Source organism: Enhydra lutris, unplaced genomic scaffold (genome assembly GCF_002288905.1).
Source record: "Enhydra lutris kenyoni isolate GAN:26980312 unplaced genomic scaffold, ASM228890v2 scaffoldscaffold26, whole genome shotgun sequence".
In the NCBI taxonomy this organism is placed as follows: Eukaryota; Metazoa; Chordata; class Mammalia; order Carnivora; family Mustelidae; genus Enhydra; species Enhydra lutris.
This window is the reverse complement of record NW_019154110.1, coordinates 25874701-25889465: the sequence shown is the minus strand read 5'-3', so window position 1 is coordinate 25889465 and position 14765 is coordinate 25874701. Positions and strand designations below refer to the sequence as shown.

The 14765-nt window shown below is 40.1% G+C and overlaps 1 protein-coding gene across 1 annotated transcript; it reads left to right on the top strand.

Moving 5' to 3' along the window:
• Positions 1 to 329: 329 nt before the first annotated feature.
• LOC111151812 (keratin 20) lies at positions 330 to 8044 on the top strand. The gene is made up of 8 exons (XM_022510028.1): positions 330 to 734; positions 3219 to 3301; positions 4633 to 4789; positions 5067 to 5228; positions 5361 to 5486; positions 6402 to 6622; positions 7390 to 7427; positions 7947 to 8044. The coding sequence occupies exons 1-8, from the start codon at positions 330 to 332 to the stop codon at positions 8042 to 8044; spliced, it is 1290 nt and encodes a 429-aa protein (XP_022365736.1).
• The last annotated feature ends 6721 nt before the right edge of the window (positions 8045 to 14765 follow it).

Genomic DNA, 14765 nt, shown 5'->3' with positions numbered 1-14765 from the left:
AACAAAAAAAAATCTGCCAAGGCAGGTGCATAGGCTAAAAGAATACATCTTCCTGGTTTCCTTTTGTTACCTCTGTTTAAAAAAAGGACTAGCCCCTGAGAAAAACCTCCAAGAAATGCCTCTAGTGGTAATTTCTGGAATGAAATTAAATAGACTGCTGTACAAAGGGGAAAAGAAAATACAAAGCAAGGTACTGTAGACAGGGGTGAGAGGTCAGCAGAGGAGGTGTTTCTTTCCTCGGAACTCTATAAAAGGTCAGCTCATCCACCAGGAGACAGACTCTGTTCCAGCCATCCAGAAGCTACAGGTGCTCCCTCCTCAAATCCCCAATGGAATTCACTCGCAGAAGCCTCCACAGAGGTCTGAGTTCCTCCTCACAGGGCCCTGCAATCAGCGTGAGCGGCTCCACGCATAGGAAGGGGGGCATGCAGCACCTTGCAGCTGCGCCCAGCGTCTATGGGGGAGCTGGAGGTCAGGGCATCCGCATCTCGAACTCCAGATATATGATGAGCTATGGGGGTGATCCCTCCGGTGGAGACCTGTTTGTTGGTAATGGGAAGATGACCATGCAGAACCTAAATGAACGCCTAGCAAACTACCTAGCAAAAGTGCAGTCCCTGGAAAAGTCCAACTCCGAACTTGAATTGCAGATTAAGCAGTGGTATGAAACAAACACGCCCAACACCAAGGACCACAGTGCGTATTACCAACAAATAGAAGAGCTGCAAAATCAGGTAAGGGATGACTCCGGTGTTTTTTACTCCACTGTTGGGCTGCAGAATACATACCAAGAGGGCATATATGGCACGTGGGCCCAAACGCACATTATAAAGCAATTAGGTTGAAATGCTACATCTATAAAAATGGTGCATTCTACCATCTACTGTTAGTGCTGGAGTAGCTGAATATATAATTGGATGACTGTATATATTTTTTTCACTTTTAAAATCTAATTACATGGAAAACAGGAAAATATAATCTGTATTTTTGTCACAGTTTACCAGGACAAGTCTAAATGGATAATAAACATTTTTTTTCTGTAAAGAGCTAAAATTTTTATGTGATTATAAATCTCAGGTTTTTTTCACCCAGTTCTCATTAACTTTTGAATTCCCAGTCAACTTAGAGATGTTCCTCCTTTAATTTACATAAATACCGCAATATAAGTATTAAGATACTGTATCATAAATTTCAATGACAAAGTGATCCAGGGTGGAAATAAGGGGAAGTGAAATAGGTATTAATGACATCCAGACTTTTTTAAAGATTTATCTATATTTGAGGGGCACCTGGATGGCTCAGTTGGTTAGCATCTGCCTTTGCCTCAGGTCATGATTCTAGATTCCTGGGATCGAGCCCCACATTGGGCTCTCTGCTCAGCAGGGAGCCTATTTCTTCCTCTGCCTGTCACTCTGCCTACTTGTGCACACACACACTCTGTGTGTGTGTGTGTGTGTGTGTGTGTGTGTCAAATAAATAAATAAAATGCTTTTTTAAAAATTCATTTATTTTTGAGTGAGAGAGAAAGCAGGGGGAGAGGCAAAGAGAGAAGGAGAGAGAATATTAAGAAGACTCTCCACTGAGGGCAGATCCCTATGTAGGGCTCAATCCTAGGACCCTGAGATCATGACCTGAGCGGAAATCAAGAGTCAGCTGCTTAACCAACTGAGCCACCCAGGCACCTGAATGACATGCAGATTTTTAAATGCCCTGTTTAATGATCTCACCATCATCACAAGCAGTTCAGAAACCACTTCTACAATAACAAAATGTTCTATTGCCCCCAGTTCAGATTTGTTGCAATCATATCACAACCTACTCCCACAAAGGTGGAGTTCTGTTTTATCAATCACATGCAATAAAGGAAGTGGACTTTGCTTCCAGTTGAAAAGTCCAGATATGACAGGAGCATTTGCTCTTTCAATTTCTTATCTAATCAAGGAAAGAATCCCTTCCATTTCTATTTTAACATTCATATTCCTTTAGAGCAAAGACCACTTCCTTACCAGCAAGTCTCTTTTTCTTGCATTTTTATTAGACATCAGTGCAATCTGAACCAGGTTCCACTGGAAGTTATTTTGGGGGTTTCAGAAACTAGGAGGAGGTGAGGCAAAGGTGTTTAAATTGTCTTTCTACCAAGAGGTCATTCTTCTCAAGTTCCCACTAAAAACGTTCAAAACCAGCAAACCATTCTTCCCTGTCTCATGATTCCTGTTTCTGAATCTACTTTGGATCAACCCAAACACACAGACACAGCCATCTATTCCATTTAGCCGGGCAGACTCAGTCTATGAGGGCAGCTCTCTCCGGGACTGGATCTGCTGAGGAATGTCACTGTAATATCTTTTACAAGCAGACAAGATCCATATGCATCATAGAAAACTCACCCATTAGGGTAATCCCGTTTTTAAGATCAAGGGCTTATCCATCCTGACAGCTCAGTGCCTGGCACAACTCTCATATAACAGGTGTCCATTCATTCAGTACATACTTAGTACATACTAAGCGCTGGGCCCCGTGCTGGGCATTCAGGAATATGATGCTGAACATAATGTGATTTAGGGGGAAACAGGCACAGAGAGGGATAAATGCTACCAAGAAGGTTATGTAGGGCAATGAGAACACAGGCAGTTCATCTAATTCTGCCTCGAGGAAATCACTGAGGCTTCCTTGAAGCAATGATGTCTAGGCGAGATGTGGAAGAGAAGCAGTTCACCAAGGGAGAAGGGCTAACGAGAATATTCTAAGCAGAATTTTCTAAGCAGAATCAAAGGGAAGCCACTCAATAAGGTCTGATGGCTCAAGTTGAATGAAACTTTCCTTGTATAAAACCGTTAAGTTCACTAAACCCTGGGGACCAGAGTTACATTTTATGACTCCACTGTGTTAAATGGCCATATCATTACTCTTCCCATTTTCTTTTTTTTTTTAAGATTTTATGTATTTATTTGACAGACAGAGATCACTAGTAGCAGAGAGAGAGAGGAGGAAGCAGGCTCCCTGCTAAGCAGAGAGCCCGATGCAGGGCTTGATCCCAGGACTCTGGGATCATGACCTGAGCTGAAAGCAGAGGCTTTAATCCACTGAGCCACCCAGGCTTGGAAATTCTTGAAATAAACATCATCTTTGATAGAATAGTGTTTGTATCTGAGGACACACTTGATCATGTGAAACTCCTGTCTGGTTGAAAATGTCATTCTTTCTCATATACTTTCCAGATTAAAAAGGCACAACTGGAAAATGCACATTGTGTCCTTCAAATTGATAATGCCAGAATGGCTGCTGAGGACTTCAAGCTGAAGTAGGTTCTAACACCATGGTAAACCTTCCGGAAAAAGATTCCTTTTAGTAGCCCTTCATGACACTCAGCTTTCCACATTCTTGTTGGTAAAGGAGCTACCTTAAGTACTTTCAGAATCTGGGAGTTTGAAGGGTGTTAGGAGCTATCTGATCCAACCTAGCACTCAGGGCTACACTTTTCTCTCCCACATTCCTAAGATTTTGTCACCCACTGTGAAACTGAACACCTCCAGTAACTACTCCTGTTTTCACTGGTTATCTCTGGTTGCTGTAACATTCTTTTTTAGTAACCTTACATCTACCTTTCCACCCATTGAACCTAATTCTGCCCTTTGGAGTAATACCAAAGCAATATAAAACTCCCCTTCTGCAGTAGGGCCCTTCTGTTATCTCAAGCGAGTCATGTGTTTACTTACATGTGGTGATTCTCCGACTGAGTCATCCATACTCCTTCAAGTGCCTGAAAGTGTATGGCCCAAGTTCTAGGGGGTTCTCTTTGATAATTCTGAGTTTGCTGGTGTTTTATAACAGAGTCTGACCAACCAAAGAACTAAGACAACGATTAAACCAGCTCAGACTGTGTTCACTCCCTTGTAACCATATCACACTACATGTGATCACAGCTGTTCCTCATAAATGGCCCCTATGCTAGGGCTTTCCCATTCTGAATGCGTACAATGCCTTGGTACTAAAACGTCCTTTGTGGTTTTGAAGGGTAGCATTCGAATGCTACAAGGGATCAAAAAGAAGGAAATGGGAAAGCAGATCTGAAGATTAAAGCAGTAAACATTCATTAATTCCAGTTTTACTAAATCAGCACCTGAATGTTCCATTGCATTATCATTTTTTAAAGTTTTGCTACTTTAATAAAAATGAGAGTATTTGAGATCGTAGGGGAGAATCATGAATTCTTTGAGATAATTCACTTTGGATGCATCTGCTTACAAAATCATAAAAATAAACTGATCGTGTGCATTCACTAAGTAAATCTAACCATTGCTTAATATCAATAATGAGAATCCTTTGCTGACACATTAATTAAAGCAAAATATTTTTTATTTCTTTTAAAATATATTCTGGAATTTAGAAACTTTTAAGAGTTATTTCAGATTGCTTTTTTACCAATCACTCCAAATTAGAAATATTATATTATGGAACAAATTATCTGATTCCTAGGTTCTCAGGAACATTTTTGGAATGTATAAAGAGGGACACAGTGTATTGAAATCGATCCTTATATACCACATAAAAATATCTCATTATATTAAGACTCTCTCTTCTATTATAGTTGCAAGAGGACTCAACTATCTCTGCGTACCCATTAATTCACAGGTATGAGAATGAAAGGGCGCTACACCTCACAGTGGAGGGTGAAATCCAAGGCCTGAATAAGGTCTTGGGTGATCTATCCCTAACTAGAACAGACTTGGAGATCCAACTTAAAGAACTGAGTAAAAACCTGGATATTCTCAAAAAAGAACATCAGGAGGTGAGAAAATATTTGGAAGTGGTGTTGGGAATGACAGAATGACTCTAATAATGATAACTGGTGGGGACAGGTTGGTAAAGAAAGGAATAATAATAATGGTGTGAGCAGTCAGGGTTCAATGATGGAGTAGTCCCTGGACTAGCATAAGCCCTACCTAAGTCACTGTCTTTCTTTTTCGCTCGTCTCCAATGAAGGAAGCCCTAAGACTTATAGCTTTTCCACTCAGACTCATGTGAGAACATGCTTCAGACTATAATCAGGATGTTCACTCTTGCAGGAAGTGGACAGCCTACGGAAACACCTGGGCAACACTGTCAGTGTGGAACTGGATGCTGCTCCAGGCCTGAACCTTGGCACCACCATGAATGAAATGAGGCAGAAGTATGAAGTGATAGCCCAGGACAAACTTCAGAAGGCCAAAGAGCAGTTTGAGAAACAGGTAATAGCATAATTCTGAAGGGTAAGCAAATGTGTAGATGCGGTCATTAAAAATAAATAAATAAATAAATAACTCATTTTCTTTTCTTTACTTTCTCTCCTTACTCATTTTTTTTTTTTTTTGGAACTTTAGACTCAAGCACTGCAGCAACATGTCACGCTGAGCAATGAAGAGTTAAAAGAAACTGAGGCTCACATAAAGGAGCTGAGACGCACCTACCAGAACCTGGAGATAGAACTGCAGTCCCTCCTCAGTCTGGTAAAGCACGTCTAACTTCCCACTCTCAATGCAGTGTGTGCTTACTGAGTGCCTGTGTGAAGAAATCTGGAGATGCAGAAACCTCTAGGAAATAACCCCTCTTCCCTGCAGAGCGGCAGGGAAACAGGCCAAAATAGTGATTATAATTAAAACACAGAAAGAAATCCAGGACAAGAGTAATGTGCAGCAGGGATGCAGGGGAACAAGGAGATCTGGAAGACTTCACACAGGGAGTGGCATTTCAACTAGATGGGAAAACCTGAGATGACTCTGTAGTTGGAGAAGAGGGGTAAAGACATTCCAGGCTAAGCAGATTAGTCAGCTCCTGATGGAATTATGCTATGTAACAACCCCCAAATCACAGTAGCTTACCACAACACTACATCCATCATGGGTTGGCTGCAGCTCTACTCCGTGACATTTCCACTCCAGGGGTAAGGCTAAGGGAAGAGACCCTGGCCAGGGCATGCCAGCGCTGTAGCAGAAAGAAAAGAGCAATGGCCAGACCATGTGACAGCTCCTAAAGCTTCTCCTCAGAAAAGGCATTTATCAATTTCACCTGGATTTCATTAGCCCAAGAAAGTCACATGATCAAGCCTGGTATCCATGGGATGAGGAAATCTAATCCTCCCCTTGGAGGGGCACCACAAATCACAGGGAGAGGAGACAAATACTGAGAACAAGAATACAATACACAAGTAAGAGAACAGTGAGTGTGAAGCTAAAAACAAACAAAAGAGCCCTAGAGGTCATAGCAGCTGGCTGAGTTTGCCTGGGTGGAAAGAGTGGGATAAAGCTAGAAATAGGAATCACGCCCACAGTGACCAGCTGTGGGAATTCCCCTCAAAGAAATTAAAATCAAACCACCTCTTAAGTCTTCAACTAAGAAACATTCACTTTTTCTTGTGCGTATAGAAAGAAACTTTGGAGCACACACTAGAGGACACCAAAGATCATTACAGTAGAAAACTGGCCACCATCCAGGGAGTAATGGACAACCTAGAAGCCCAGCTGGTGCAGATTAGGAAGGATACAGAATGCCAGAGCAATGAATACAACATCCTCCTTGACATAAAGACCCGGCTTGAGCAGGAAATTGCTACTTACCGCCGCCTTCTGGAAGGAGATGTCATCAAGTAAGGCTCTTAGAATCAAGGGATACCTGCCAGGGTCTACATGCTGTGCTATACCGTCACTCACTCCCCAGCACCAGTGCAATCCCTAGCACAAAAGCAATTACACATACACCAACAACAACAAAACAAAAATATACCAAAAGTACACCCAGACCCAAAATACCAGGTACAGCCTTTGTACTTGAGGTCATGAGTAGGGCTGACTTAGAAGATATACAGTCAGTAAACGATACAGATTGTACTTTTGCTAATTTTTATGATTAATACATAATTGGAAGTACAATAACTTTTAAAAATTCTCCTTGAGAGGTCACGAAATGAAGAACAGGTTTGTGGGAGTCAGTTTGAGAATCATTAGTGTTGCCACAGCAACCGTCTTCAACTACCACACCCAAGAAACTCAGTAAGAGAACACAAGATTTAAACCTCCACTGTAATTTTGTTATTTTAATTACAAAAGCTTCTAGTATAGCATAAACAGGTCAGTTTTGAAACTATATATATATATATATACATATATATATATATATATATATATGTCAAACTGAAAAGTAAGAAACTCAAGTTCAAAGTAACAAGCATGGTAAGAGTGGAAAAAATACAAACACAGCATTAAGACACACATCACACAGACTTTATTTTGAAACAGAAAAGGCAGGACAGTCCTTCATTAACATGGCAATAACATCTTTTCCTGTTTCTTTCTCTCTTCTTTTTTTTTTCTTTTTCTCTTCTTTAAAAAAAAAAACCAAAACAAAACAAAACAGAACTACAGAAGATGACTTAAGCATCTCAGAGGAGAAAGGTAAGTATTCTAATTTCACGTGTTTCCTGTGAGACTGACTCCTCACTCAGTAGCTTACCACTTATCAAATGACACTGGTGAAAAGTAAAGAGAGATTAGTTCTCAGGAGAGCAGATATTATCATAGGGATTTTGAAAATCAGGTGCATTACATAAAGAAACCCCCAACATGGGAAGTTTGTCATACTCCCACAACAGTGTGATTTTCTTGGTCCAAGCTATTACTGTCCTGAGACATCCTGGGATCCTGAAAAGGGGGTGGGGGGAGATGAAAAAGTGCAGTTGGCTTAATTCAATAATATTTCTCTTTGGGGAGGGAGCAGAAAATTTGTGAATTGGGGGACAGTGACATGTTTTCTGCATTTATTTATTAACTGGACAAGATTATTTAAGAGCAAGAATGGGTTTCTTTTTCTTTTAAGAAAAAAATGTATAAAATAATAAAGATTTAGAGTTGAATATTATATACCATCAGAATCATGTTCCCAAGTTAACATTTTATACTTAAATCCAAACTCAGATATAAAGAGAAAAAGGAAGATTATGACAGTCGTGCAAGAAATGGTGGACGGCAAGGTCGTATCATATAAAACCAACGAGGTGGAAGAAGATTTGTAAATGACTGCCCAGAGACGCCGCTGAGGGTTTGAAAGAAACACAGCTGTAATTTCTGGTCGCTGTAAGACAGCAGCCATAAGACAGCGCCATTAGTGCTCTGTGGTAACCAGAAGGGGACAAAAGCCCATTGATCAGTCTCTGAAATTGAATATAAATGTTTTACTCAAGAAGCTGCAAATCACCTACAAAAATGAAATCCAATGAGCACTAGATCATTTAAAACGTCATTACCACCACCTTCACCATGAAACACATTAATTATAAGCTAGAAACCACCTAACAGCAATTCGTTAATGTTCCTGAAAATTTCAGCACACCTGAATTACACTAAACTTCACAGAGTAGAAGAGTCCCTAAAAACTGCAAATAAACTGCTCTAATTTTTCCTGTTTCTGAATTACAAACTCTCCGTTCAGAGGCCCTTGGATTCTTAAATGAGCTAATTTCTTGGTTAATTTCATTGGATTTTTAATATTGGTACAATCCTGCTAGCTTTGAGTTACATCTACATTTTTTTCCATTGTCTCTGCTACCTTTTAAAACTCAACTCAGCTTTTCAAATAATCTGGGAGTCAGACTCCAATCACAAATGCTGAGCAGAATAAGAATGAAGCACATTATGCCTGAAGTGGAAGTAGATTAAATGCAAAATCAGTGAAATCCTTCTCAACGCCTAATTCTTCCCTTTATGACAATAAACCGCATAAATCATCAGGTGTTCTCTTTCTTTATGGGGTGAATATGTGTTATGAAACATTTCTACCTATTTTTTTAAGAACAGCTTTAATGAGATGTAATTCACACACTATAAAATTCATCCTTGAAAAGTGCAAAATTCAGTAGTCCTCCACATATTCACAGGATTGCACAACCATCACCACTGTCTAGTTTTAGGACATTCTCATCACTGAGAAAAGAAACCCCAATAGGAGTCGTCCTCCCTTTTCCCTTCCCCCCAGTTCTCCCACAATCCACTTCCTCTCTCCATGAATTTGCCTACTCCAGACATTTCTTACAAATGGAATCATACAATGTGTTCTTTTGTACAGAAATGTTCATAGCAGTATTACTCATAATAGTCCCAAAGTGGAAACAATTCAAATGTCCATCAACTGATCAAAGGATAAACAAAAGGAGGTATGTCCACACAATAGAGTATTATCTGGCACTAGAAAGAACAAAGTACTGATACATAATGCAACAGGGATGAACCTTGAAAAAGCAATGCTTAGTGAGGAAAGTCTGACACAAAAAGATGCAGACTGTATTCCCACCCATTTTGCATTTCAGTGTGCAGTAACCACCTTGCAAATGTTTACAGGAAAAAATAATTTTGCCCTCTCTCATGGTATTTTAGTAAATTAAGAACTTGAATTTAAATTTTGACATATAAGTTTTTAAGTAAATAGGATTTTGAGTGTGATAATATTGAAAATAATGTTATTCATTTATGTATAATAACATCTATCATTTATTGAGCACTTACTATGTGCTAAGCACTATGCCAGACATTCTATATGCATTTCTCATTTAATCCTCACAGTAACTTCATGAAGTAGAAGCTATTAGGTTGAATCATATGAACTTGCCAATATGTAATCGTTTTTTACTTTTAAAAATACTATTTCTGGGGCGCCTGGGTGGCTCAGTGGGTTAAGCCTCTGCTTTCAGCTCAGATCATGATCTCAGGGTCCTGTGATCAAGCCCCGCATCGGGCTCTCTGCTCAGCTGGAGCCTGCTTCCCTCTCTCTCTCTACCTACTTGTAATATCTCTCTCTCTGTCAAATAAATAACATCTAAAAAAAATAGCTATTTCATATGGTTTGACCTTATTCTATTCTCCCCATTTTACAAATGAGGATTATATATGAAGACACGAAATAGGTACTCTCCGAAAGTCAGAGTTACCAAGTAATGGAGGCAAGACTGAACCTTAGGACTGTTTGTCTAAAGTCATGATACCCTTTTAAGCAATTAATTACATGACAATTACAGAGTTACACCTGAAATGAGCACGTCTCTCCTTACAGCATTTGCTGTTTTCTGACTGCCATTTTCACTAGCCAACTAGCCAACTAGACAACACCCAAAAGTCACAAATGTGGTCCAGCCAGCATCCCACAACTGGATTTACCGTAACTTTTGTCAGAAAAAATTATTATCTTCACCCATTCTCATTCCTTTGCTTTTTTTTTTTTTTTTTAAGATTTTATTTATTTATTTGACACACAGAGAGAGATCACTAGTAGGTAGAGAGGCAGGCAGAGAGAGAGAGGGAAGCAGGCTCCCTGCTGAGCAGAGAGCCCGATGCAGGACTTGATCCCAGGACCCCAGGATCATGACCTGAGCTGAAGGCAGAGGCTTTAACCCACTGAGCCACCCAGGCACCCCCTTTGCTTTTCAAAGTAAAGAGGTTCATTCTCGTTTTTCTCTTAATTTCTTTCCAAGTCACTCTGGTTAGTAAACTGCTTTTAAAGATGTTAAGGACTTTTAGAAGTGAATTCTTTTTCTCCTACCAAAATACAGTGCAGAACAGTCTGTAACCCCAACATGCAAATGCCAGAGACTGAGTCTAATTAGTAAAAAAAAAACCTGCAGGAAGTGGATTTGAAATTCACTAGGCATGGCCATCGTCAATATGATAATTATTGCCTTTTGCCATAGACAATAATGACACTTTGTTTAAAAGCAGATTATTTTTTTTAAGATTTTATTTATTTATTTGACAGAGAGAGAGAGAGATCACAAGTAGGCAGAGAGGCAGGCAGAGGGAGAGAGGGAAGCAGGCTCCCTGCTGAGCAGAGAGCCCGATGCAGGGCTCAATCCCAGGACCCTGGGATCATGACCTGAGCCGAAGGCAGAGGCTATAACCCACTGAGCCACCCAGGCGCCCCCAAAAGCAGATTATTTTTAACTGAATTTCCTATCATAAAAAATGAAAACTAATCCTTGCCTTTCGGTCAATCTCTAGTTTCTTCTAAGTAATCTTTCAAAGAAAGTAGGTGAGGCCATATATACGGTTCTATCACTGGTTCTACCAGTAGTGACTGTGTGAAAGTAAAGTGTTAATCTCTGTATCTATACTTCTTATATGAGGTAGGAAACAGAACAGCATGATCCTATTTCTGACAGGTATACAGAACCATGGAAGATTCGTAGTCCTTTTTTTTTTTTTCAATTTATTTATTTGACAGAGATCACGTAGGCAGAGAGGCAGGCGGGCGGGAGGGGAGCAGGCTCCCCACTGAGCAGAGAGCCCAATGTGGGGCTCCATCCCAGGACCCTGAGACCATGACCTGAGCCGAAGGCAGAGGCCCAACCCCCTGAGCCACCTAGGCGCCCCAGATTTGTAGTCCTTAAATATAGGTCTTGTTATCACACATAGAATCATTATCAATAAATTTCATGACCTTATACAAAATCATCAGTGCACAAGTGGACCCATCAAACTCAGAGAGAAAACCTAGAGGTGACACTAGGTTGGAGAGAACTACTTTCTCTGGCCTTGATTAATTACATCTACACAGAGCCTTGTAATATCTAAAAAGAATGCCATGGAATGATATAAAATCAAAACTTGACCAGCGGACACCCTCTGCTCGCATCCTCACGAAGTTGATGGCACTCTCAAATAACAATTCCAACTTAAAGCACAGGCTAGTGATTTTAATCTCCCTTCAAACATTCGTTTTCTCCCCTAGACTCACTTCTAAGACTCACCTTACCAGGAAAGGGAAGATTCCAAGATTCCTTCTCCTCTCTCACCAGAGGCAACCCTCCCTGCCTTTGAGAACACTGAGCTCTGGAGTCCAGAACTCACCCTCAAGCATGACCACCAGAGTGTTTTTTCCTCCTCATTTCAAAAGCACAGCATAAAACATCAGTAGCCCAGTATTATTTTACTCACAGGATCTTCAAATGTTATTGAAAGCAAAAGTGAAAGGTGTTAGGGACCCAGTGATCAGTAAATTTCAGGAAGTGGAAGGTCTGCTTGAATGGAAAGAACTCAGGTGGAAAATCCTGTCATCAAAGAGCAGGAAACTAAACAATGTGACATGAGAAGATGGGCATATGTTTTACTTAATAAATCAAAAGATTTACAAATACCACATAAATAACTGTCTCTATCTTGAGTATTCTCTAAACTCTACAGAGAGAGAAGTCATGACTCTTGAGCAGTTCCCCCTTTCTCATTTTCCTCTGTGCCTAGACTTACATAATCACTTTACCACCAGATTGTATTTGTTTTCTATATTCCCACCCTCCTATATTTTTAAAGCTGTCAGAGAAAATTATTTTCACTTCTAAAAACTCTAAAATACAGGCTTTATTACTTAACTTAGCCCTCCCTTCCAAAAAAAACAGCTACTGAAGAAGAAACATCTCTCTTTTCAACTTCTGAAGTTGCGGTCCATTCATAATCGGATTCAGAATAAATCTTACTCAAAGCATACCAGCAAATTAGAGCAAAGTCACTCTCAAATGAAATGAATTTTAAATGACACATTCAAACTTATTAAGGATGAAGTTCTTTCAAGTGAAATAACTCCAGAAGTACAAGGATGAAGCTCAGCCGAACACTAGGCTAAGACTCAGGATTAAAAAAAAAAATTAACATAGTCCCTACCTGAGAAACTTACAAGTCTAGGATGATAAATAATATGTAAAGAAACACGAAGGAATAATACGTAAACATAATGTATAGATACCGAGCATAATTATTTAAAACGTACACATAGGCATCAGAGGTGGAAAGTATATATATTTCAGCACAAAATCAGTTCCAAGTTCAAGAATTCAAGTTAATCATATTCCCATATTATGTGATGACACTAAGCTACAAGCTTGGATTGGGCACATGTCCTCAAGTCTGTAAGCCAGTAATAGCCTGTTTCGTTTCTATGGCAATAATAATGGAATTATCCTTGAAGGCAGGGGAAAGGGGGGAAATCCTACTTATAAACTAACTATTAATGACCATAATGTCAAGTTCCTGTGCGGGAAGTACAAGCTGAGCTAGTACTTTACATGATCTCTGACAATGTGGTTACATGTAAAAAGTACAACTAAAACTACATTTGCCCACGTATTTGTAGGATTTCATGGGTGGTGTCATTCTTTGGGCCTCAGCCTGAACACTGAGAAACACAATTCAAGGAGACAAGCTAAGCTCCTGGTTGATGTGCAGGGCAAAATCCAGCCTCATGACTGAGGGGTCAGAGTGACGCTCTACTCTTCTCTGTTTTCATTGTAAGAAGCAGGGTTGTGTTGTCTATAAAAGGCACTGCAACCCGAATCCTATCTTCACCACCTCCTGGAGGTGTGGTTTTAAATAAGTCATTTAACATCATCACCCTCAGATTGCTTATTTGGAAAAATGGGAGCAAAGTATCCTACTTAAGAAGTGGCCACAAAGGTTAAGGATAATGTCTGCCGTTTACCTAACCCGGTGTCCACAACATGGTAAGCACACTATCGCTATCAGCAATTCAAACAAGGACAAGCTCAAACAAAACGCTTGTAATATACATTAAAGGAATCCTTGCTAAAAATTTCCGTATGAGGCTGAGGTCCCTGGCATTTCCACTTAACATATTTCTATCTTCTCAAGAAATGAAGCAAATGGATTATGGCATCTCTCATCAAGATGAGTCTGCGTTTGACTGCTGCATCCTTTTTATATCTATTGTGAGTGAGAATACATAATTTCTGTAAATGTCTTGTTTAAGATCCCTTTACTTAGAAATCCCATTGGCGGGGCGCCTGGGTGGCTCAGTGGGTTAAAGCCTCCACCTTCAGCTCCGGTCCTGGTTTCAGGGTCCTGGGATCAAGCCTCACATCGGGTTCTCTGCTCAGCAGAGAGCCTGCTTCCTCCTCTCTCTCTGCCTGCCTCTCTGCTCATTAGTGATCTCTGTCTGTCAAATAAAAATAAACAAAATCTTTTTTAAAAATTAAAAAAAAAAAAGAAATCCCATTGGCTTGCTCGTTGTGATGTGTATAGGCTGGGGGAAAATATGTCCTTTCATGTGCGTCCCTTCCCAGTAAGGTAGAAGGAAACTGGAATTGGATTTCACCTGGGGTTCATCATTCCTGTCCCTGGGAAAAAAGATAGATAGATAGATAGATAGATAGATAGATAGATAGATAGATAGATGATAGATAGATAGATAGATGATAGATAGATAGATGATAGATAGATAGATAGATAGATAGATAGATAGATGGATGGATGATAGATAGATAGATGATAGATAGATGATAGATAGATAGATGATAGATAGATAGATAGATAGATAGATGGATGGATGATAGATAGATAGATGATAGATAGATAGATGATAGATAGGGTCACACAGTTCTTCTGCTTGCCAGAATTGCCACTGCGTATTCCCTAGAGAGGCCCGACGTGGGCTTCGGGTCCAAGTCCTCTGCACTTGCCCCCACATCACCACAGGGCACTGCTAGCACCAGCTCAAAACTGTTCACAGGTTTAAAGTACCTGCCTCACTTTCTGGGAAGCTGGAGTCAAGGCAGAGAATATCTGGATATTAGAGTAGGGGACAGGGGTTGAGAGTGAGAGCAGTAATGGAATTTTAATATACAAAAAAATCAATTGCATTTTGATACATTAGCAATGCTGGGGGTTGAGCAGTGAACAATCAGACTCCTGATTTCACAGAGTTTACTAAGAGGGTAATTCTCATGCAGAGGAAGAGCTGTA